The 25,632-nt window shown below is 29.7% G+C and overlaps 3 protein-coding genes across 4 annotated transcripts; all 3 read left to right on the top strand.

Annotated features, from left to right (window-relative positions):
* The first annotated feature begins 6,419 nt into the window (after positions 1 to 6,419).
* LOC140985587 (short chain aldehyde dehydrogenase 1-like) lies at positions 6,420 to 7,677 on the top strand. Its single transcript, XM_073453447.1, has 2 exons — positions 6,420 to 6,610; positions 6,688 to 7,677. Exons 1-2 carry the CDS (start codon positions 6,567 to 6,569, stop codon positions 7,496 to 7,498), a joined length of 855 nt encoding a protein of 284 aa, XP_073309548.1. The 5' UTR covers positions 6,420 to 6,566; the 3' UTR covers positions 7,499 to 7,677.
* A 10,759-nt stretch (positions 7,678 to 18,436) lies between these two features.
* LOC140963290 (protein GL2-INTERACTING REPRESSOR 1-like) lies at positions 18,437 to 19,454 on the top strand. 2 transcript variants are annotated; one of them, XM_073422657.1, is made up of 2 exons: positions 18,437 to 18,698; positions 18,834 to 19,454. In XM_073422657.1, exon 2 carries the CDS (start codon positions 18,855 to 18,857, stop codon positions 19,194 to 19,196), a length of 342 nt encoding a protein of 113 aa, XP_073278758.1. In that variant the 5' UTR covers positions 18,437 to 18,698; positions 18,834 to 18,854; the 3' UTR covers positions 19,197 to 19,454. The 2 variants fall into 2 exon arrangements, with proteins under 2 accessions (XP_073278758.1, XP_073278703.1); XM_073422602.1 differs by having other exon boundaries at positions 18,444 to 18,698; positions 18,831 to 19,454.
* A 4,709-nt stretch (positions 19,455 to 24,163) lies between these two features.
* On the top strand, positions 24,164 to 25,348 carry LOC140963199 (transcription repressor OFP15-like). Its single transcript, XM_073422516.1, has one exon. It carries the CDS (start codon positions 24,358 to 24,360, stop codon positions 25,144 to 25,146), a length of 789 nt encoding a protein of 262 aa, XP_073278617.1. The 5' UTR covers positions 24,164 to 24,357; the 3' UTR covers positions 25,147 to 25,348.
* The last annotated feature ends 284 nt before the right edge of the window (positions 25,349 to 25,632 follow it).

Raw genomic sequence — 25,632 nt, 5'->3', positions numbered from 1 at the left:
AACCAAATGTGGCTGTGCTATTCTACCTGTTTCTAATAATGATTAATTAAATCGATTGTTTAAAATCGAATAACACCAAAACTAAAAATAATATTTTAAAAAAAAATATCAACATAATTGTGTTTTATAAAAACAAAATACAATACAATATAATGTATTAATATTTATAATTTAAAAATGATATTCAAAAAATTAAATCGATGACACATGGCTCTAACACAGTCACATCTCATCGTTCTAAAAGAATATCTAAAACAGAAGAAACAAAAAGAATCATATTAATAGTAAAAATTTATGTGAGACATCTTACTAGTCGTATTGTATTTTGTGAGATGCATATCTTATTTATGTCATCAATAAAAAAGTAATATTTTTTATACTAAGAATATTACTTTTTATTATGAATATCAATATGGTTGACATGTGTCACATATAAATGTTTGTGAAACCGTCTCACAAGAGACAGATAGACCTATTCCATATTAATATTTTTTCAGGTGCAGAAAATAAAAGCACAAAGATTGGAATCTGAATCTTACAGCACGCCAGCCAGCCAGCAGTCCCTCCATTGCCCATATAAAGCAAGCACGAGGAAGCTTCCCCGAACTAGATCCCATTCCCAATCATGCCTCGGCAGAATCGAAAAAACGAAATCCAATCTCATTCATCCACAAAAACAGTTACGAAAACGAAGAAGAGTAAGTCAAAAACTGTGACGAATAATGCAGAAGGAACAGTGGAGGGGAGTGGAAGCGGGCGGGAGAAGCTGAAGAGGCATCGGGTGGAGGTGGCGGGTCGGGTCTGGATACCCGATGTATGGGGACAGGAGGATTTGCTTAAGGAATGGATCGACTACGCGGTGTTTGATTCTCCGGTTATTGGTAGCAGCGTTGTGTCGGCGAGAGCTTCTCTGATAGAAGAAGGGAGGAATGCCAATTCGGCGGCGGTTTCGCAATAAAGAATGGTTGTTAAATATATTATTGATTATTAATATAATTTGTTGAAATTTCAATTTTGGGTGATGAATCATAATTTCCTTTTTGTGGGAAAGATCTGAATCGTCCCTATGAATCTGTTGTATGTCAGAATTCCTTGGAATTTTTATATCATATGCTTACATCAAGTGTTTTTTTTTACGAGGACAAATGTTAGTTATTGTATCTCTCAATATATATGTTAAATTTTATAAAAATATGAAAACTCGTATGATCTAATGATATTAAAATAGAAAAAAAATGATTTCAATATAACATAGATTAATATTTTATCTCTTCTTTTAATGTTTAAATGAATAATAAAATTTAACAGACAAAATATAACATTTTGTTTGTATGAAAATGTAATATTTTTAAATATTTATACATACCTTTGTTCGTGTGAAAAAAAGTAACATTTTTCATAATGATATTGAAATAGAAAGAACAACACTTTCGACATAGCATAGATTAACCTTTTATCCATTCTTTTTATGCTTAAATGAATAATAAAATTCGCAAAAAGTAACATTTTGTTCGTGTGAAAAAAATAACATTTTAAAATATTTATTAAATATTTTTACATACCCTTCGTCCCTTCTTTTCCATTTTCAATTTATCACCTCTAGAAATAAATTTACTCCAATTTTTCAACGATAATTATAATTATATCTAAAAAATCGAAGGCTATTAAAGGAGAAAACATTATTAGAAATTTTTTGTATCAAAACTCAGCAATTAAAGGTGTTAATTGTGTTTTTTAAAAAAATAATGGTATTTGTTTTGATTCTTATTTAATTAAGAAAATAATATCTTCATGTGTATTTCAATAGTTGATCGATGTTATTTTACAAATTTTCTCTATTTTTTTTGGTGTTATGATTGAGAAAAAATAATCTATTACAAACTGTGTAACATTGTTTATTCCACCTACCTTTTCTTATCACACGTATCTCTTCCAACTTCATCAAATTTGTAGATCTATCTCGTCTAAACGATCGCTTACTTTTTAAAGATATTAATTTTGTCATTTTATATCAATTATAAATAAATTATTATATCTTATTTTATTTTCACAATTGATATCCCTATACTCGTCCTTATTGGTTTTGTTTTGATTCTCACAATAGTGGAGCCAGATTGGGGTCATATCATTGATGTGACACAACATGGAAAAAGATTGTGGGTCACACCAAGTAAAAAAAAAACTTACTAAATTAATTTGCCAAAAATAGAATATAACGACAAAGTATCAAAAATCATTAAAAAAAAATGAGCATACATTATCAAAATTGTAATTTTTATCGTCGGCAATTGGTTTATTGATCAACATCTACTCTAACATCAAACAACAATTATTAATTAAACTATATAAATAACTATGATTACAAAATCAACTCAATTTCAACTTATATATGATAGAGTATGTTTTTTATGAGATCGTCTCACGGATCTATATCATGAGACGGATTGGATTGAGAATCCGTCTCACAAAATTTTTTCTGTATATAATAATATAAATTTTAATGATTTTAGACACCACTTGACTCATCGATGATGATGAATGACTCATAATATAAGAATGATAAATTAATATATTTATATAAGATAATGATAGATTGCATTAATCTTTTGTAGAACTTAAATCAAATATCAGACAAAATAAAGATAAATAATCAACAATATTTTATCTTTCACGCCAAGCTGAGTGATGCTTTACGATATAAATAAAGTCGGTGCCATGGGCAAATGGTTTCACCCCACCCCTCGACTCTGCCCCATCCCTAGTCCTCCAAATTTTCAGTTACAATGGAAAATTTCCGGCAATACATTTGTAAACATAATACAGAAATATAAAACATATTATTTTAACTTCAATGATGTTCTATAAAAATATGAAGTAATTTTACTTAAGTCTCAATTTGTCGTGCTTCAAAATATCAAAATTTTCTATAACAAATAATATATCAATTGCAAGAGCATTCTCTCTCAATATAAATAACCAGTTAGAAAATCATATAAAATATGCCTAAATATTTTTATAACTTAATTATATAAATAATAAATATATGTTTTTTAGAAAATATAATGTCTTAGAAGTAAAATTAACCAGCTTATTCAGAGAAATACAGCTAAAATTAAATTAATCAACTTACTCGAAATAAATACACCTTCGAATTGGTCTTTTTAGAATTCCAATTGATTTGCATTCAGAATGAAGAGTGGGTCTCATGTGAGACCGTCTCACGGATCCTAATATGTGAGACGGGTCAACTTTACCCATATACACAACAAAAAGTAATACTTTTAGCATAAAATATTTTTTCATAAATGACCCAAATAAAAGATCCGTCTCACAAATACGATCCGTGAAACCGTCTCACAAAAGTTTTTGCCCAGAATGAATTGGAAATGAAAAAAGCAATCCGACTCATTCTCATACTTGATACATTCATTTAAATTAGAATGCATATTCGCATTAATATAGGAATATGTATTATTCCTAAAATTTGGTTTTAGTTTACCTATTTGATGTTCCAAACTTATTTTTAGTTATCTATGTACTCTCATTTTTTATTTTTTCAAATCATTTAATAATAAAAAACTTTATCATTTTTATTTAATAAATAATAATATTAAATAAAATATCAATAAAATAAATATTTTTAATAAAACATAAAGGATAATTTTGTAATAAAATTAATATTTTTAATAAAACATAAAGGATAAAATACCATAATGATAATCTTTAGATTAAAAAAAACTAAATTAGTACAATCTAATCAAAAAGCTCAATTTAACTGGGAAACTTATTGATGTAGCAGAAGTAGAGATGTCAATGGGTCCGGAGTTTAACCAGATCGCAATGGACCCACTCCATTTGGGACGGGTTTGGGTATACTAAATAGGTCATGGGACGGGTCTCAGGTTCAATTTTTCAGACTCGTCCGGATATAGGGCCGGTCATGAGTTCTATAACACCCGTCCCATACCCGACCCATATATGTACATATAAATACTCTATGGTTTTAGTTTTATTAATGTCAATTTGTGGATGTCAATAATTTTTTTGGAGAGATAATGACTCTTTTTTTATGTAATTCATTATGACGTGAAGATACTTTGTTTGTCATTATTAAGTGTTGTCGAAGACATGATTAGTTTTCTATTTTGTTGTATTTAGAGGCTTGTTTTTTTTATAATTCAGTCATGTAAGAAGAATATTATTGTTTTTATTTAAAAAAAATTCAGGTCTCATGGGTCTAACCGGACCTATTTTGTATTCGGGTTGCGGTGGGTCCGAAGAATATTTAACTGGGGTGGGACGGGTAATGAGTCAAAGTTTTCTTCATGGGACGGATCTTGGGTCTAGCCATATCCGTCCCATTGACATCTCTAAGCGGAAGCGTCTATTAACAAAGATCCATATACTGATTCACACATAATGCCAAAAAATCTCCAAATAATAATAATAATAATAATAAAAAAAACAATCTCACATGATTTTATTCAACCGTAAAATTGTCCTTACATAAAAATTATGTCCGTTTATATAGAACATATTCACAATAATCGACATCTATTTCCAAAAACTGAAAAAATATAATTAACGACGACGTACTTACACATACTATCTTGTTTAAGAATAAGAAAATCAAATTGGAATCGAATTTTGATTTTCACCAGATTTATGAACAAAACTCGAATTTGAAGGCCTAAATGAAAGGGATTTGCATGCCTAAAATCTTGTCGAGCTCAATCTATATCTACACGTGTCTTGTTCGTTTACCCATTCACAATAAAAGTAGTTTATTTTTTTGTTCAAATATAAATTATTTTAAATATCTTATTTTAGAAATCGATAACAAATGATAGACTCACTCACAAAAAAGTTAAATAATAATAGTAGTAGTAGAGTACAAACATTGGTATCCTAATAAAAATCCGATTACACCATCTAACTACATTCTTCCCGTCTGTATGCTGATTTATTTATTTTATTAAAGAAAAATAAATAAATTTAGAATACAATGTGCCTCAAAGACAATCAATACACCTTATCTTGGAAATAATACATTAGTACTTTAGTATTTACGATAAATTTCATGGTATCATAAATCTACGAAAAAGTCATTTTCTTAATTAAATAGTTTATCGATGTTATTTTACAAATTTTATCACGTGGATATTTATACTCATGTGAGATCGACCGAAAAATGTCGACCCGACATTAATTAATAAATATCTACACTGTTAAGATAGTGCCCAAGATTAGGCGTGAAACTTGTATTCGAAAGCATGATGCCGAGGGTAAGAGCATGAAATTTAGAGTGGATTGGGTTTATAAATTTCTTGATTCGATTCGATTCGCTACTCTAGATTAAAGTGTGCTATCCAAGTATGTACCTCACAAATCTCAGCAGATCATTTATGGAAACCGCCTAGCCCTAGCTTATTTCGGCTAGATGTTGATGCGGGGTTCGATACCAGGCGTAATAAATTTAGTGTTGGAGCAATAATCAGAGATTCACAGGGAGTAACTAGAGGTGCCCATGCTATTATCATCCGTAATCCCGGTAGTGTTCTTGCAGCTGAAATCCTGACTATCCGTTGTGGTATGGATCCTTGTCTACAGGTGGGCGTTGCTTCTGTTTCTATTTATTCTGATTCCAAGGAGGCGGTTCGTGTAGTTCTCAACCCAGATATGGACGCTGGTTCTGTTGGTGTATTGGCTCTTGAAGTTCATTCTATGTTCCTAGTGAATCATTTTGTGTCAATCAAGCATAAGCATCGTTTGGCCAACACCGTGGCACACTTTTTTGCTCATAGAACATTCAATAGCTCTTCTAATTTACTTTGGCTAGATGGAAATATTCCATCTTGGCTTTCTTTCATTGTAACTCGGGATTTTCCGACTTGATGTTATGAATGTTTAAACTTAAAAAAAAAAAAAAAAAAAAAAAAAGACAGTGCCCAAAAATAGGATCTCATCAACCAGTATCAATCGGTTTTTATTTAATTCATTGCAGATGGAAGTTGTATGAGTTCGTTCATACAGAAAAAAAAAACACACATGGGGCTACTTGCTTGCTTAATTAAATGTTGAAATATTTGAAGGAATCTGCCATCCGATTGGGTAGTTGAATTGAAAGCTGTTTTAATAAATGCGATATTCAATTATTTTGACTTTAAAACTTCACTTATTTTATTTTCTTGAGGTCTATTTTATTTGAAATATATATTTTCAATGCACAATATTAGCTCATATATATACTAATAATAAATATAAAAAGGTTGGATGGATAAGTTAAATGCAACTTTTGAATATTTTCCCAAGTTTCTATCTGGTGATTATGAATATCTAAAACTTATTTCATTTATCTATTTGATTCCAAATTCAACGAAATCTTATGTAAATGATAATAATATTCATAAATAAATAANAAAAAAATTCATACTACGACTTGGTCTTATTTCTCCTCGCGCTTTTACTCTATAAATTCTACTACACGACTTCGTAAAATAAAGTTATTATTAACTTAGAATTCACAAAAGCATAGTATATTACAGATATCTAACATCAAAAATAAAATGAACGGTTTCACCAAAGCTGAAGCTCTCATGCCAAGATCAAGGTATCAATCATGCATTGATTGGTCAGGTCACACACCAAATGCAATTTTAATGCTAATTATTTTAGTTCAATGTGCAGATTAGAAGGCAAAGTAGCCATTATTACCGGCGGCGCAAGCGGCTTCGGCGAGAGCACGGCCAGGCTTTTTGCCCTCCACGGTGCCAAAGTCATCATTGCCGACGTGCAAGACGACAAGGGCCAATCCATTTGCGAAGAACTCAATCTCCCCGATCAAATCTCGTACGTCCATTGCGACATCACCAGCGACGATGACGTCAGGAACGCCGTGGATCTCGCGGTCTCCAAGTACGGCAAGCTTGACATCATGTTCAACAACGCCGGCATCACGGGGAACCTGGATTTCACCATCGCCGATGCTGATAACGATAACTTCAAGAGGGTTTTCGAAGTAAACGTGTACGGCGCGTTCTTGGGATCCAAGCACGCCGCTAGGGTGATGATCCCGGCGAGAAAGGGGGTGATCCTGTTCACTTCGAGCATTGCTTCGGTTGTCTGCGGCGAATCGCCGCACTCTTACACCATGTCGAAGCATGCAGTGGTGGGGATGATGAAGAACCTTTGCGTGGAGCTGGGGCAGTACGGGATCAGAGTTAACAGCATATCGCCTTGCGCGGTGGCGACGCCGCTGCTCACGCAGAAAATGGGGGTGGGCAGAGCGGTGGTGGAGGGTATTATATGCGCCTCCGCCAACTTGAAAGGGGTGGTGCCGACGGAGGATGACGTGGCGGAGGCGGCGCTGTATCTGAGCAGCGATGAGTCAAAGTTTGTAAGCGGGGTGAATCTTTTGGTGGACGGTGGTTACAGCACCACTAACCAGAGTTACAGCAGGGAGATTAAAAACGTGTTTTTTCCAAGTCGTGATACCTGATACACGCTATCAAGTTTTGGTTAATATTTGAGCTGATTTTTAGCAAATAAAAAATATATAATTGGGCATATGTTCTGTTTTCTTTTGTTAAGATTGAAGCTGCTGATTATTAAATTCCAATTATATATGTTAGTTTGCGATTTTATTTATTTATTGGTAATAACTTCAGAAAGTGTTTATTTTTTTAAAATATATCTTAAATTTACCCAAACTAATCAATCAACTGAATTTAAAACCAATTATTTAAAGTTTGTTAATTCAATTTGCATTATAAATTGTATAGATACGAATGAAGATATACAACTACATGAAATAGATAAATACATTGTGATTCATTCGTCCATGTGCAGAACAATTAATACTGATATTGGAAGATTTAACATTAAAGAGTGTCAGAATCGGAGTTCGTGGTCAATTTTCGGGGCTAAATATTATATATTATATTATAGTGGATAAATTCCCAATAATTTTTTATATCCAGATATTAGAGTAAAATTAAAGAAGTATATATACATATTCATGGATAAGTTAAATCTGTCTTATAAAATTGATCTTTAAATGATTTCACGAGATTTTTGTGTTAAAAGAAATCATCTTCATATATGACATTATTTTATTATTAAATTATGAAATATTTAGATAATTCACATTCAAATTATATATTATCTTGATTTTTTTTTTTTATAATATGATGATCAATATTTTTAGAAGGGAACAGATTCGAAGAAGCCATATGGATACCAACAAGCTGATGCAATATTTTTGAATAATGCAGTTATATGTTACTATCATATTCAATTGGAGGTACGACGTACCACCCGTTATCTGATCCATGGGACAGGTTAGTCAATTAATACCATGACCATCGCCATGTGAATTGCCATTTATAACCGACAAAAATCAAATATTTGTTTTAAAAAATATAAAATTATATATATAATCAGTATTATAGTGACAGGTCTTAGTCAATTTATTTCAAATGTTTAATTTCCATTTTCATATGTAGAATTTGAATTTTTCCGTCTAGAGTAGGTGTCTAGCAAGTAACAACTATTCTAGTTATAATATACCTAACAATCTTTTAAAAAAAATAATCTATTTAATCTATCATAATATTTAAAAGCTTCACATGCTTGGCATGTGGCGAGATAGACGACGACAACAACGAAGAAAAGAACGAGAGACGTAGGAGACTATTTTCTTCATTTTTTTAATATATGTAATTTTTTTTAATATTATAGTTCTTTTTTTAAAAAAAATTTTCTCTCTTTTTTTTTATCTTGTTAATTTTTTATTTAGAAGTTAAAATTTTATTAATCACATATTTGTAACAAAAATAAAATTAGCGTNAAGATTATTATTTTTGTTACAAATATGTTATTAATAAAATTTTAACTTCTAAATAAAAAATTAACAAGATCAAAAAGAAATGAGAAAAATTAACAATACAAATAAGGAGAAAATAGTTTTTCAAAAGAATTATAATAAAAAAAACCAACAAGATTATTATTTTTGTTATGATTAATAAAATTTTAACTTCTAAATAAAAAATTAACAAGATAAAAAAGATAAAATAATTTTTTTAAAAAAAGAATTATAATATTAAAAAAAATTTACATGTACCGTCGTTTTTTCTTCTTCTTCGGAATAACATATTTGTAACAAAAAAATTAAATTTTTATTAACATTTTTTTAAAAAAAGAGTTGAAATAATTATAAAAAAAGTAATAAAAGTCTAAAAGAGACGTCATTTTACCCCAACAATATATATTTGTAACCAACAAGATTATTATTTTTGTTACAAATATGTTATTAATAAAATTTTAACTTCTAAATAGAAAATTAACAAGATAAAAAAGAAATGAGAAAAATCAACAATACAAAAAAAGAGAAAATAGTTTTTCAAAAGAATTATAATATAAAAAAACCAACAAGATTATTATTTTTGTTACAATATGTGATTGATAAAATTTTAACTTCTAAATAAAAAATTAGCAGGATAAAAAAGATAAAATATTTTTTTTTAAAAAAAACTATAATATTAAAAAAAATTTGCATGTACCGTCGTTTTTTCTTCTTCGTTCAGAATAACATATTTGTAACAAAAAAATTAAATTTTTATTAACATTTTTTTAAAATAAGAGTTGAAATAATTATAAAAAAAACTTAATAAGAGAGATTTCATTTTACCCCCACAATATATATTTGTAACCAACAAGATTATTATTTTTGTTACAAATATGTTATTAATAAAATTTTAACTTCTAAATAAAAAATTAACAAGATAAAAAAGAAATGAGAAAAATCAACAATACAAAAAAAGAGAAAATAGTTTTTCAAAAGAATTATAATATAAAAAAACGAACAAGATTATTATTTTTGTTACAATATGTGATTAATAAAATTTTAAATTCTAAATAAAAAATTAACAAGATAAAAAAAGATAAAATAGTTTTTTTAAAAAGAACTATAATATTAAAAAAAATTTACATGTACCGTCGTTTTTTCTTCTTCGTTCGGAATAACGTATTTGCAACAAAAATATTAAATTTTTATTAACATTTTTTAAAAAGATTGAAATAATTATAAAAAAAGGTAATAAGAGAGACGTCATTTTACCCCACAATATATATTTGTAACCAACAAGACTATTATTTTTGTTACAAATATGTTATTAATAAAATTTTAACTTCTAAATAGAAAATTAACAAGATAAAAAAGAAATGAGAAAAATTAACAATATAAAAAACGAGAAAATAGTTTTTCAAAAGAATTATAATATAAAAAAACCACAAGATTATTATTTTTGTTACAATATGTGATTAATAAAATTTTAACTTCTAAAAAAAAATTAACAAGATAAAAAAGATAAAATAGTTTTTTTAAAAAGAACTATAATATTAAAAAAAATTTATATGTACTGTCGTTTTTTCTTCTTCATTTGGAATAACATATTAGTAACAAAAAAATTAAATTTTTATTAACAATTTTTTAAAAAAAGAGTTGAAATAATTATAAAAAAAACTTAATAAGAGAGACGTCATTTTACCCCCACAATATATATTTGTAACCAACAATATTATTATTTTTATTACAAATATGTTATTAATAAAATTTTAAATTCTAAATAAAAAATTAACAGGATAAAAAAGATAAAATAGTTTTTTTAAAAAGAACTATAATATTTAAAAAAATTTACATGTACCGTCATCCTTTCTTCTTTGTTCGAAATAACATATTTCTAACAAAAAAATTAAATTTTTATTAACATTTTTTAAAAAAAGAGTTGAAATAATTATACAAAAAGATAATAAGAGAGACGTCATTTTACCCCCACAATATATATTTGTAACCAACAATATTATTATTTTTATTACAAATATGTTATTAATAAAATTTTAACTTGTAAATAAAAAATTAACAAGATAAAAAAGAAATGAGAAAAATTAACAATACAAAAAAAGAGAAAATAGTTTTTCAAAAGAATTATAATATAAAAAAAACAACAAGATTATTATTTTTGTTACAATATGTGATTGATAAAATTTTAACTTCTAAAAAAAAAATTAAATTTTTATTAACATTTTTTTAGAAAAAGAGTTGAAATAATTATAAAAAAAGATAATAAGAGAGACGTCATTTTAACCCCACAATATATATATTTAACCAAAAAAAATTGTAACTTTAAATTGGATTATTAATCACGTATTTTAATATAAAAATATAATTTTGATTTTGAAATAATTTAAATATAAAAATACCAATTTTTTAAAAAAAATTTATTTTTTTTAATAGACATCACCCTCTGCTGTGGATGTTAATAACAATAATTTTTCCATGCATTAGATAATATAAAATTTTTTAATAGACATCACCCTCTGGCCTCTGCTGTTAATATTAATAACAATAATTTTTAAAAAAATATATACATGCATTAGATAATATATAATTTCCACACAAATAATGTAATTAAGTAATGATTATTTTAAAAAATAAATAAAAATAACAGTATTTTAAAAAATAAAAGTATTAAAAAAATTAGTAAGAATCACAACGACATATTAACTAAAAACGTATCTAGACTGGCGACGATTTTCTTTGTAAACAACTCCAAATTAGCTACAGTTTTTACTTAAACTGCGCAAAGTTGTGGTGGTTTTTCAAAAAAAAAAAATCGTTGCTAGTATAGATCTGAATTTTCCCAATTGCATTTAGTTTAGCGGCGGTTTTTTTTTAAAAAAAACCATTACAAACTTAAAAAAAACCATTACAAACTTAGCAACTGTTTTGAGTACGAAAATCCTCGCTACAATAACAACGATTTCTCTATGTCGTCACTAATTTTCCAATGAAATTAAAGGAAAACCGTCGCAAGTAGACATTGGCAGTGAATTTTGTAACGAAAAAATTCACCGTGGTCAATTTCGTCGCTAATGAGTGTAGCGACGGTTTTGACAGTCGTTAGACCGACTGTTTTCTTGTTATGATAATAATAAATAAATTTGAAAAGTTTATTACTAAATACATAAAAATTTTTATGAGATTATCTTACAGATCAATTTTGTGATATGGATCTGCAACTTAACCTGGTTCATGAAAAAACATTATTTTTTAGACAAAAATATTACTTTTTTTTTTTTTTAAATATAAACATATCAACTCATATCACGAGCATAAATACGTGAAACCGTCTAACATTAAACTTACTCAAACATATAATACATTAAGTTTAAGTTAGCAAGTATTATTTCATTTTCAATCTCAAATAACGTTGGCAAAAATATAAAATACATGTAAATTATAGAGAAACGATAATACAAAAAATTTAGCTTTATCATCTATTATTACATCATGGGTACCATAAATATAGATATCTAGTTAACTCATCATTGAAAATTCGATATAAAAAGAAATATAATAATTTTATTATATGAAACACACATAAATAAAATCTTAGCCCAGACTGATCTTGTTTAAAAATTTATCTTAATCAAATACTGAGAAATTTGAAATATATTAAAATAATATTCAACTTGTTTTTTTAGGCTAGGGTAATGTTTTGGGCCCTTTGTCGTTGAAGAATTCAAAGTCAAGTCCAGTAGAATTGGGCTTAAATATTAACCTCAAGGCCTTAGAATGGGCTGAACAAAGCAATTAATTCCTTTTTGGTTGGGCTTTGCTGCTTAAAAACCCAATAGAGAATATATTAGATGTTACCATCGTCTTTTTGTTGCATTTGGATTGATGAATTTGAAGCTAATCACACCCTCGGTTGAAGACAAGAAATTCGGTGATGGCCTGCCAGATCCAATTGTGCTTACCTTACCTGTAACATCGAATTTCTGTTGAAGATAACGGAAAATCCGTTTTCGTAGACATATTTTGTCTTTGGCAGTCGTTTGTTGATATACATTGTATGTGGGGTTTATCAACTCTATAAAAACGAAAATTTAGAGCAAATCAGCAAAAAATAACCACATTCATTAGCAACTATCAGTCATCGAATTCATCTTCTGCATAGTTAACATCAAACTTTCATCATATCCCACAAGATTTTCAAAGTATGCTAAATTAACATTAAGTTATGATGTGACGACATAGCCTGCACAAATTATTACACGTACTTAGTACACAAAGCCATGCAATATGTTGTTTGATAAAACATAAATTATTTCTCTGCCCAAAAACATTAATGTTGCTTAAATATTTGTACGATGGAAATTGAGTCCTCTTCCGTCTCATATTCAATTCTAACATATATAATCAATATGTTTGAAGGCGTCCAGAGCAGAACCCAGATCAATAATATCGAAAAGGAAAACACGCCTACATCTAATGCATCTGCAACTCATATTAATTACGTACGTACGTACGTACTTCTCAGCCACACAGACACAGTTACATTATAATTAGTTCAATTTTTCTATCCTTAATTCCTCAATACCTCGACCGAGCTCAAGTTGAATTCGAGTGCTCCGAGCACCATCTCGGTTAAACTATAAACGACGACAATCTTGAAGTTTAGATTCGTGATCTTATTTTGAGTGATTGGAGGGCTAAGGTAAACATTTTTGTAACATAAATTTTGTTATTTTCCACTAATTATTTAGTATTTTTTTGTTGTATAGCCAGTATAAATTTGTCCGATTATAACAATGTTTTGGTCAAATTTATTAGCCATTTAAAGTAGAGCAGTCAACGTTGCGAGAAACCCTTATTTTGTATGGTTAGGCAAACAATTTAATGCAGCAAATTTTTAGATTTTTGTAAGTAATGGCCCGATTATTAATTGGGCAGGTGACATAATTAGGTTGCCTAAAAATTTGGTGCTCTTCCAACTTATTTCATTTCTAGCTAGGTTTTTGTTAGAATAATATATGTTGAAAAATAAATATTTTAAAAATGACATTTTCAAGATTTTGGTATATATTGACTAAAGAAGAAAATAGAAATGGCCAATATAATTTAAAAAAAACTAAAATAAATTATAAACTACATATTCCAAAGGAACCGAAAGGCTCTCGTCCAAATAATGTCTTGACATCAGATCGTAAGTGTATTTGATGAATGCCTAAGAAAAATTCTCATGAACCGTAAGGTGGTATAATTAATATTGAGTGGGGTTGTTGAGAAACAATAATATTTTTGCTCATATTAACGGAATAATTGAAATATTATGCATGAAATATAGTATATCCTATATGATCTAAAAATTTGACTCACATAGTCCATATGATAGATTTTGTTGTGCTATGAACACTTGATTCTATAGTTTCCTTAATCAAATATATCTGTGACAATTATTATTATTATTATTATTATTATTATTATTATTATTATTATTTGTTATGTTAAATATATATGAGTGAGAGTAGTACTGAGATGAGCGATCTTCTAGAAAGTTCTCGTACGTCAAGATGCTGAAGTTGCGTTGTTTGATCTGGTTGTATAGGTGTACCGTAAAATAGTGACGCTAGATCTTAACGCATAATATTATCTCTGCTGGGGACATGACAGACGTTAGGAAAATAGTACGACTGATTTCTAAGATATATGAGACAACACCAGCAGATTAACACGCACATTCTCGGATTCATGAGCCTAACAACCCTACCCATTAGTATCCAAGTATGTACACTCTGTTCTTCCATAAGTATAAAAAAAAAATAAAATTGCGTCTTGACTAACATCTACAACTCTTGACTTAGTGGTACGCGATTGATGATATCATTATTATATTATTATTAATAAGTTGTTTGCTCGATTCTCATGTTGGGGCCTACTCGTGTTCTCGCATCTTCTGCTTCCACTACAAGAAAAAAGGCCTACGACAACGGTTTTTCCCCGTTGTTGTAGGCCTTTTAAAACCGTTGTTAGAAGTCCTGTGGTTAAAGAGTGTGCTCAAAGACAACGGTGAAAAACCGTTGTCGTAGACGTCTAAAGATGACGGTGAAAAACCGTTGTCGTAGGTATACAAAACCGTTGTCAAATGTCATGTGGATAAAGAATTCGCTAAAAGACAACGGTGAAAGAGTGATGTGGTAGTTACAATTTGCGACGAAAATCATCGTTAACCGTCGCTAAAATTAGCGACGATCGTAATTAAAATAGTCGCTAAAGAGCGACGGTTTTATACATCGTCGCTAAAATTAGCGACGGTATTTATTCAATTTCGTCGCTAATATTAGCGACGGTGTTTTATGCTTTCCGTCACTATTTTTGTCATTAAAATAAAAAAAAAATTTCAGTCGAAAATATTATATTTTGATTTTAAAAATTTATTAAACTTGAAAGAAAAAGACGAAATTAAAATTGTGTAAGGGAGAAAAATTTTAAGTGTTGTGAAGTGGTAAAAATTTATTAATTTTTAAAGAGGAAAACGAAATTAAAATTGTGTAAGGGAGAAAAATTTTAAGGGTAAAAATTTATTAATCTTTAAAGAGAAAAACGAAATTAAAATTGTGTAAGGGAGAAAAATTTTAAGTGTTGTGAAGTGGTAAAAATTTATTAATCTTTAAAGAGAAAAACGAAATTAAAATTGTGTAAGGGAGAAAAATTTTAAGTGTTGTGAAGTGGTATGGTAGGAAATGGACTGAGGGTTGGGATATTTATAGAGAGTTTGCGACGGTTTTGATTAAACCGTCGCAATTAGCGACAGTTATTTTTTAAACTGTCGCCGATTTAAAATTAGCGACACTTTTACAAGAACTGTCGCTTTATTTAGCGACGGTTATATTAAACCGTCGCTAAAAGTAGCGACGGTTTAATATAAACCGTCGCTAAATATAGATCGGCGACGGTTTATTAAAACGGTCGCTAAATGTAGCGACGGTTATACACAAACTGTCGCTAAATTTAGCGACCGTTTTTTGAAAACCGTCGCTATATCTACATCGGCGACAGTTTTACTTTACACCGTCGCTAAGTTTAGCGACGGGTATACTTAAACTGTCGCAATATTTAAATTAGCGACGGTATAGTATAAACGTCGCTAATTTTAGCGACAGATTTTACTTAGGCCGTCGCAAAATCTAATAAAATTTGTAGAAAAACAAGTTGAAAGACAACGGTTTTTTACAAACCGTTGTCGTAGCTTGAAGAAAAACGCTAATATGACAACAGTTTAAAAACCGTTGTCGTAGTCCAAAAAAAAACGCTCATAGACAACGGTTTTAAAAACCGTTGTCGTAGGCAAAAAAAAACGCTCATAGACAACGGTTTTTAAAAACCGTTGTCGTAGATATATCAAAGACAACGGTTTTAAAGAAACTGTTGTCTTTGAGCGGATTTTTTTAGGCTACGACAACGGTTTTTGTTAAAACCGTTGTTAAAAGTAAAAAGACAACGGTTTTTGTTAAAACCGTTGTCTTTGATGTGTTGTTAAATACGATTTTTGTTGTAGTGTTCATGATAATATTTTTTTGTCCTATTTTATAGATGTTGATTGACATTATAGTTCTACTTATTAACTCAAAAAATTATAAAACCATTTAAACAAAACGAAACTGTAATATCATGAAAATGAGGAGGTCTAAAAGGGGTGTTGATAAGAACATATTAATTTCTTTGTATCCAAATTTGACAAGAAAAAGGATGGGCGATATATATAACACGCTAAAACAACAGTTACGTAAAGCTAGACGCTAGCAACGCGACTTTTCTTATATCGATCATTTTCTTTCTTTCTTTTTTTAAATTTTAAACTAAGAGTTATAATGAATTAATCATATGTTACATATAATTTTCGGGAACATTTTTATTAACAAGCATACGATCGTTGTGTTATCTGCTATATAATTAATTATATGGTCAGATTTTTATCTTTTAAATTGAGAGATCATTAATATGAACATAATATTTAACGAGAAATGGATGGAGACGGTTCTTTTATTAAGTGGATGGGTGTCAGATTTATTATGCGATGAAATGAAATTAAAATATCATTTCTTTTTACAGACATATTTGAATCATTACTAAAAAGGAGATAAAAAGAAAATAACATCGTTTTAATAAGGTTTTACGTTTACCAGGCGCATGATATCGATAATATAACATGTTATGTATATACTAATACATTTATCGAAAATATTAGAAAAATAGTTGCCTCCTCCAATATCATCAGCTTTAACTCCCTACTTAGAGACTTATTAATAATTTTTACTATATTGAGATTATATATATATATATATATATATATAGAGTTAAATATAAATTGGTAAGTAGTCAATTACGTTTTAGTCATTTCTCATTCTAAAATCTAAATTTGACTAATTAGAAAACAAAATAAAAATTAGGCCAAAAACTATTGAATTGTCTAATATAGATAAAATCATAAAACCCCATGTACGTAGCTAGCTAGATAATATTTAATTTTATACATGATTTATTATATTTCTAAACATTTCAAAATTCAACTGTGCATTTAAAACACAATAAATGATGTATTAAATTTGATTGGCCCGATTGATGAGAAGTACACACCAAGCAGGGCCAGCTTGGACTGTGATAAGTTTTTTTTATAAATTCATGAATGAAGGTCAATGATCTTACGCATGCATGTTTTCTAGAATATTAATTAATTTTCAAGAGCGCAAACAAAAAATAAAAATAAAAAGTCAAATTAGTAGTGGATATGCAACATATTTTATATAAAATGCATACTCCACGGTTACGACAACACGGGCTTACATAAGCAAGAGTTTAGATCTATACAGGAAAATAATATTCGTGGTTGCATATCTTATTAAGAAAATTAGTAAAGGTGTCATTCAGGTGGGTTGAGTCGGGTTGAGCAAATAGTATTATTCAATTCGAACCCAACTTGAACCCGAGTCAATCAAAAAACTCGCAACCCGAACCCGAACCAACCCGATCAACCTGTATAACCCGATTTTGAATTTTTTTATTTTTTTAAAATAAAATTAAATAAAATTCAAAAAAAAAAATATTTTAATTTAAACACATAATAATAAAATCTCTCTTATATATATGATTTAAATTTGGAAGTCTAATTGTAGAAAAATAAAATATATTTACTAAATCAAATAAACAATTGTTTAAAAAATAAAAATGTTCAAAATAAATATTAAATTATGAAAATTTATAATATAAATATACAATAAATATTTTTTCAGACATACAATATATAAAAATGTAGGCAATATTTATTAATTATATTTTTTAAAAAAATTAAAATATCGGTTCAACCCAGGTTGACCCGAACCCAACCCAATCGGATCATTTTTTTGGGTCAGCTATCGGGTCCAACCCGAACCCAAAAACCCCAAACCCAAACCTGATTTTTTCAAGTTGAACCATATCGGGTTAGTGGATTGTGTCTGATTTTGGAACCTCTAAAAATTAATAGTAGTAGTGTATATATATATATATCCTATTCCGTCTCCCTACCAAAATTAATCCAATCACTCTCTAGACTTCCATCATAATTCCTCTATTAGTACTTCCTTTCTCACGTCACAATTGCTCCACACGTACAATTAAGCTTCAAAGCAATCCGATATCTCTCACTTGTCAACTCTAGCTCTTTATATATAGCATGGATTTGGAGGTTCAAAAGTACTACTCTAACAAGCCCATGTAAAAATGGTGTACACTCTACCGTCATCACCACGATCCGCCGCCACCGCCTTTCTTCGACGTCTCTAGATTTAAAAGACCCTTCTCTTTTCCCCTCACGCCGGTAAGCACTCCGACGAATCAACTCAGTTATTGTTTCAGATTTACTTTAAACTGATTCGAAACCCTATATATATATATATTATCATAAACTTATTAATAATATTCCATCTGATATTTTTTGTTGTTAATCAAGAAGTTTTGAGAAGAAAACTACAAGATGAATCCAAGAAATGGACCACAACTTGACCTCAAGTTAAATTTGTCACCCCCAAGGATGATCAGTGACCATGTAGTGGAGTCCCCGAGCCCATCATCATCGACCGTGTCTTCAACATCCCCTCAGAGCTCGTGCGTGTCGTCCGAGCCGAATCAACCCGACCACTATTCCATCCGACAGTCGACGAACCCCGAGGAGACATCCATGGTGCTCGTCGGGTGCCCAAGATGCCTGATGTACGTGATGCTAGCTGAGGATGATCCAAGGTGCCCGAAATGTAAAAGCACCGTACTGCTTGATGTCCTCCATGATAATTACACCAGGAAGACGAAGAAGAGTTAAGATTTATTATATAAATTGGCATGGTGAACATTAAAAAGGAAACCAATCTTGTAAGTCTTCCATATGCAAGTAGCACTCTTTCATTAAGCTTCATCTGATCATCTCTAGTCCAGTAAGCGTATAATAATTTGCATCTTGCTCCGATGTAACATTAGTCTTGATGAAGATTTCTGCCATCTTTAGCAGAAAACTATGTTGATGTGCCCAGATTTTTCTTGTATCAGGTAATATATTATGCATGCTTTCTTCTTTCTTACATTGTTATTACATTCGGGTCTTCTTTATATATCATAAACTCTGAATGAGTAGTTCAATATTCATTGAATTTTCTTGCAATAAGATGTTTGTAAATTTTTATGCTTTAATAAGATTGGTATTTGGTAACATGTGAAGAAATATTTGGCAATCGATATATTACCGTAAATAAAAGTCTTCCGAAGCAGTTCAACTCCACAATTGTTTTTCTGACTATATATTATATTAATATTGAATGTGTCCAAAATTATATTTGGCATATATCCGTGACACGTGAATCTATAATATTAATTAAATTTAGCAGCATCATTAAAATGAATGCATGCCTCCCCAAGTAGTTCAACGTCCATGTTACAATTTAATAAAATAATCAGCGAAACGATGCCACGTGCCAAGCATGTGAAACCTTTAAATATTATTATAGGTTAAATAGATTTTTTTTTTAATTTAAGAAAAAGGATTGTTAGGAGTAAGGCAAGGATAATTTGGTAACTTTATTTGCTTTATTTTTATTTTTATAAAAGTATAGAAGCATTATAATATTACGTCATATGGTGAGCATAAATTGAATCTAAAGGTATTTTATTTAAAGTTGAAATAAAATTTTAGAAAATGGAATAAAAACATTTTATATTATATAGAAAAATCATAAGTACAGAGAAAAAAATTGAAAGACTGACCCTGGCTTCAATCTCTGTTCTGGTTTGGATTCTTAAGAAGACAATTAATTAATTAATTTATTTATGATTTGAAGATGAGTTATTGGGTTATTTATTTTAATTATAATTTTGAAATTGAAAAATAGGCTTTAGAAAGCGATGTAACGAGTAAGTGACGGTGCATGCATGATTATTACATGACAAATAAGAAATTAATTGGGAAACGGAAAGAAAGAGATGTGATGGTTTCCAATTATACTATGAATTATTGATTTTTAATATACGATGATTATATATATGATAGAAAGTTGAAAAATAAAATCATTTTTATGTTTAAATTCCCAATCGGGCAAAACATAGTATAAAAAAACACATTAATTACATAATTGGTAAAACTAATACTTTTGTTATATTTTAATTATATTTGAGTTATCTATATTTTTAATCGTATTATATGAATCGAAATCAATAAATTTAAGAATCGTATTTGTTAGGAATTATATTGTTCGACAGATAGCACACAAAAATATATACTCATAATTTTCTATAATTATATTCTTAAAACACATTTTCACCCCGACTTTCAAAATTCTTTCTATTTATATGATCTACGTTCAACTTTTCATCACTTCCGTAAATTAAAGTATTATATTGAACTATAATCAATACATTATATGGCCAACATTTAAATAATCATTTAGTAGGCTAAATAATTTACTCAAGAAAGGGCTAAATAATTCAACACATCGGCATTGCATTAATTGAAGAAATCATAACCTTAGACAACACAACTTTAGATTACGTCTGGATTGAAGGTTTTGGATTTTAGGGAATTATTTGAATTGATTCATATGAATTTGAAATTTACCACAATGACTCAAAATTAAAAACATTTATTTGATATTTGAAATTCATTATCAAATTGATTTGTCCAAACAAACAAATGAATTTGAAATTTACCATGACGACTTAAAAAACATTTATTTGATATTTGAAATTCATTATCAAATGGATTTGTCCGAACAAACAAATGAATTTGAAATCTCTATCTTCATATACAATAGATTCAAAGGCTTTATTGAATTTCATTATATTTATAATCCAATTTTAAAAAAAATTTATAATTCAAATCAAGTGCCTCTCCATTTTATAATGCAACTTTAGCAATTATTTGGACCTCTAATAAGATGGGTCCATCACTAACCAAGCCCGAAATCATTTTTTTAAAAAGGCCCAAAGGCTTAATTAAGCTCATCTTCGAGGAGTTCGCTTCTCGTGCTTAAAGGCAAAGAGCGATGATGTATTACCTATTAATCCTTGTACATTCACTTAACAAGGATCAACTCTAAAAAAAAAAAGGAAAAAAAATACATGTTTTGGTGTACTTTTGAGACAATAAAATTATATATATTTAAAATTGTAATAATATTGTCTTTTGCAACGATTCCTGCCCTTTCATTTATATAAAGGGAAGATTGTTGATGGATTAGCTTGTTGCATCGGCTCCTAACATAAAGGGACAAAAGTTCATATATCCATTGTCATTCCTAACTCTGATTTAAGCGTTGGAGGCGGTGGCGGAGTCAAGTTTTTGTTTCTACCCAAGTTAGAATTTTCTAAACTATGATTGAACTAATATTGACAAATAGAGCCCCGGACTACTGTAAAATAAGACAATTTTATGTATAAAAAATATGGAAAAAAAAAACAAGTCACCCGGGAGCAATATGTGGCTCCGCCAGTGGTTGGAGGGACTTCGTCGAATACACTTTGATGACTCTTCGACATGTTAAACATATGTTATGGATGACTTGATTTTATCTTCGGATCATCTAACTTAATCGTTTTTTTCCATCATTATATCGGAAACATTTCCGCATGCAGTCATCCGACACATAAATATTATGAGTCTGGCGAATCGCATTATAACAATCTTTTAAAATCAGTTATACTTTGTCCATTGTTTAAAATAATCTTATGTTGGCCAAGTGATCCGGCATAGCTTGATAAGTAACAACTAAACAATATAGGGAGAACTAATTAGCTCGCTTGAGATCAAAATCAAATTAATGATATAGTTACTTTTAAAAATTCCTTATAATTTCAATAATTTTGACTATATGGGATGTGAGTGAAATCAAACTCCCCCAATCCAAAGCTATCTATTTGAGATATACTGATCTTGATATATTATTTAAAAAATTTTGAAAGAAATATATTATTAATTTTGTGTACTATGATGTTTGTGTGATAGCATACATCTGCTGCACGTGACGTTGGCTTTTCTACTCATTAATATACTTCACATGATTTTCCACTCCATTTGGTGTCTTCTTTTCTTTTTTTTTTACCCCGCGCCTCATAAAATTTGAATTTCCTATCAAATACCTTTCTTCCATGATATGACCAGTAGATACGGGCTTGTAGCCTAGTCGACGTCGCACCATAATGATTCGAGTTTGAGTTCAATTCGAGTTTCTCCTCGCCTGACAAAAGAATGATATGACCAGTAAAAGATTTGTAAATTCAATAATTTTAACCATATATATGGCAATGTTTTCATAATATATATATATATATACATGCTAATGTCACTTGCCAACCTCCGAGTATGACATCGGCAATATTCCTCAGAATTAAGCAATGCAATTCCAAGTACGTACAAACATGATAACCTTATTCAAGCACACGAAATGATTAGAATTTAGGGCTTTGGCATGAGAGGCTAATTATGAACTTGATGGGCTATGTGATTGTCAATTTATTTCTCATGGATAAAATCGGTAATTATGTAAAATATGCAATAAGTATTGAATGTAATAAAATATATCTAAATTGTATATTCAATAGATAAGTGTCACCTTATTCGTGGATACGGAGGTTGATACGGTGGGTGATCACAATGGATGGACAACATATCACACCTTTATACATATTACTTAATTATAGAGAAAATTTAACACAGTAGCTTTTCCGCTTTTTAAAATTATAAGGGAAAAAATATATTCTCAGCCACAATACAAACATTTATTAATAAACTTGTTGCCGCATCAAAATCAGTCAAATATTCAAAACTCAAAAGCCCAAAAATTCTCTAGCTAACACTTTGACACCATGTACATAACATCAATTTAATTCAAAAGCGTCAAGAACGTACTCACGAAATAAAAGAACTTACCTACCTCCCATTGCGCTTCATTTACTCATTGGATGACCCCAGTTGCCACACGTCATTCACATGTAAACTAAAAAACGAAAAATAATATGTTATATAATTTAAGTTTTCGTAATTTAATAAAGTCACCAATTCGAAAGGTAATTACATAATTAATCGAACTGAATCCAAGGAGAAAAAGTGAACTAACAACCTAATTGATTACAAAGTCAGACTGATAAAATATAATAAATATATTGATAGACAAATTAAGAGATTGTTAAGGTGTAATAATTGTTATTGTTGGATCAAGTGATCAAATCATGACGTTTGTGCTGCTATGTTGTTTAAAATATTTGTGCAGCTGATACGTCTAAAAGCTCATTGTATAATATGTTTGTTGTACCGCGCGCAGGCGTGAAAATCCAAAACCATGAATTTGATCTTATGACAAAAAAAATTGAATTCTTGACTAAAGAATTAAATAAATGATTTTATAGCTTTGCTCGTCGGCCAAAATTTCTAAATATTGGTCGTTTTCGACTTTATAAAGACCACGCTTGATCATGTGCCAATATGAACTTTAAAATTGATTGATAGTCAACAATTTTTTTTAAAAAAAATCCTTGTTGAATAGTATTAGACAACAAACGAACAATTTTAAGTAATGAAATGTACAAGTATTGGATTTTACACTTCAACATTTTGAACCTTTAATACATACCTCGTCACCGTGTCAAAACTATTCTTGCTAAATGATATCATTTACATAAGAATGAGAACGGAACAAATATATTGAATAATATTCAAATTATATGTTCAATATTTCAAAATACAAAAAAATTTATTTCACTTTGAATATTATTAGATCATATTTATTATAAGCTAACAGGACAGCATTAAATATAGTTTTATCTTTTATATTTATCTATTTCTTACTTGAAAATCTGCCGTTGAAGTGAACCTACCATTTCTGTTCGCTTTAAATGCTGTTTACCGAGTAAAAAACAGACAACATTAAAATATTACATCACTGTCTTAGACTACATCTTTTCCTCACTCCCAAGTCCCCCTGAAATTTGCCACTCCCCAAATGGGCAAGAAAATGAAGTTCCCATTTCTTTTCAAGACCGCCAACACCACCGCCTCCGCCTCCGACACTTCTTGGCAGTGGCCAGCATGCGTCAGCAACCCCAAAACCCTCTCTTTCAGAGCGGACCCAAACGAAGACTTATACAAAACCATGAACTCCGGATATCTTGAATTCACAGAAATTATTCCAGATTATTCTGAAGGAAGTTTCTCCTATGAGGAGGCTAACATTGATCCATCTGTGGTGTTTCGAGGGCTGAGATCATCCGACAGGCTGTTCTTCGAGCCTGGAGAGACGAACTCCATCCTGGAAGAAGCAAGAACTGGCCATGATTTTCCGTACAAAGAAACTGCCTCCATCTTGGCTATGGATTCAAGGGATCCGTTCTCGGATTTCAGGGCTTCTATGGAGGAAATGGTGGAGGCTCACGGTTTAAAGGACCGGGAATGCTTGGAGGAGCTTCTGACTTGGTACCTTCGAGTTAATGGCCGAAGTAACCATGGATATGTTATCGGAGCTTTTGTAGATTTGCTGTTGCACCTCTCTTTAGTTGCTCCCGATTCTTCAAAATCCGCCATTGATGAGCCAGCTTGCTCATCTTCTTCAAATACCACGCTGAACTCTTTGACTTCTCCTCTATCTTTCTCTTCTTCCACTTATTCCTCAATCTGCAGCCCTTGTATATCTTCACTAGAAAATGAAGATGAAATAGTTGTGGAGAAAGTTGTTGGCCGTTCTTCTTCATCGTCATCATCTTCACATATTAATGCTTCTTCTTCAGGTGTTTAAGTTTATTGGTTTTTAGATATTAAAGCTGAATTTGGTCCCATTGTTATCTTGTATTTTTTCCCTGTAGGTGTTAATCGGTGTAGATTGATTTAATACACCAATATAATATTGTTTCCAGCTGCATGCAGGTAGTAGAAGATGATATATAGTTGAATCATTTGTTGATAAAATGAAAATTAATTGTTACCAACACCTTCCTTTCGTATGCGGATTCATGTAAGCGACTTTGACGTATTGAGAAGATCTCTGCATTTTACAAAAATTAATGAAAACTTGAAGATAAGATAATTCATAGGACAAAAAATATCACATTGAAATTATTGTTGTGTTTATGCCAACGATTAATGCTTGTATTTAAAACATAATTTTCGTTTTCAAAAAAACAAAAGAAAAACATGTTTTTCTTATATAATAAATATTTATATTAAGATAAATATATTTTATATTGTTATATATATAGAATATTATATTCTATCTGCATTCGAA

Source organism: Primulina huaijiensis, chromosome 1, assembly GCF_012295235.1.
Source record: "Primulina huaijiensis isolate GDHJ02 chromosome 1, ASM1229523v2, whole genome shotgun sequence".
Classification (NCBI taxonomy): Eukaryota; Viridiplantae; Streptophyta; class Magnoliopsida; order Lamiales; family Gesneriaceae; genus Primulina; species Primulina huaijiensis.
The sequence above is the reverse complement of the archived record's forward strand: the minus strand, read 5'-3'. Positions and strand labels throughout refer to the sequence as shown.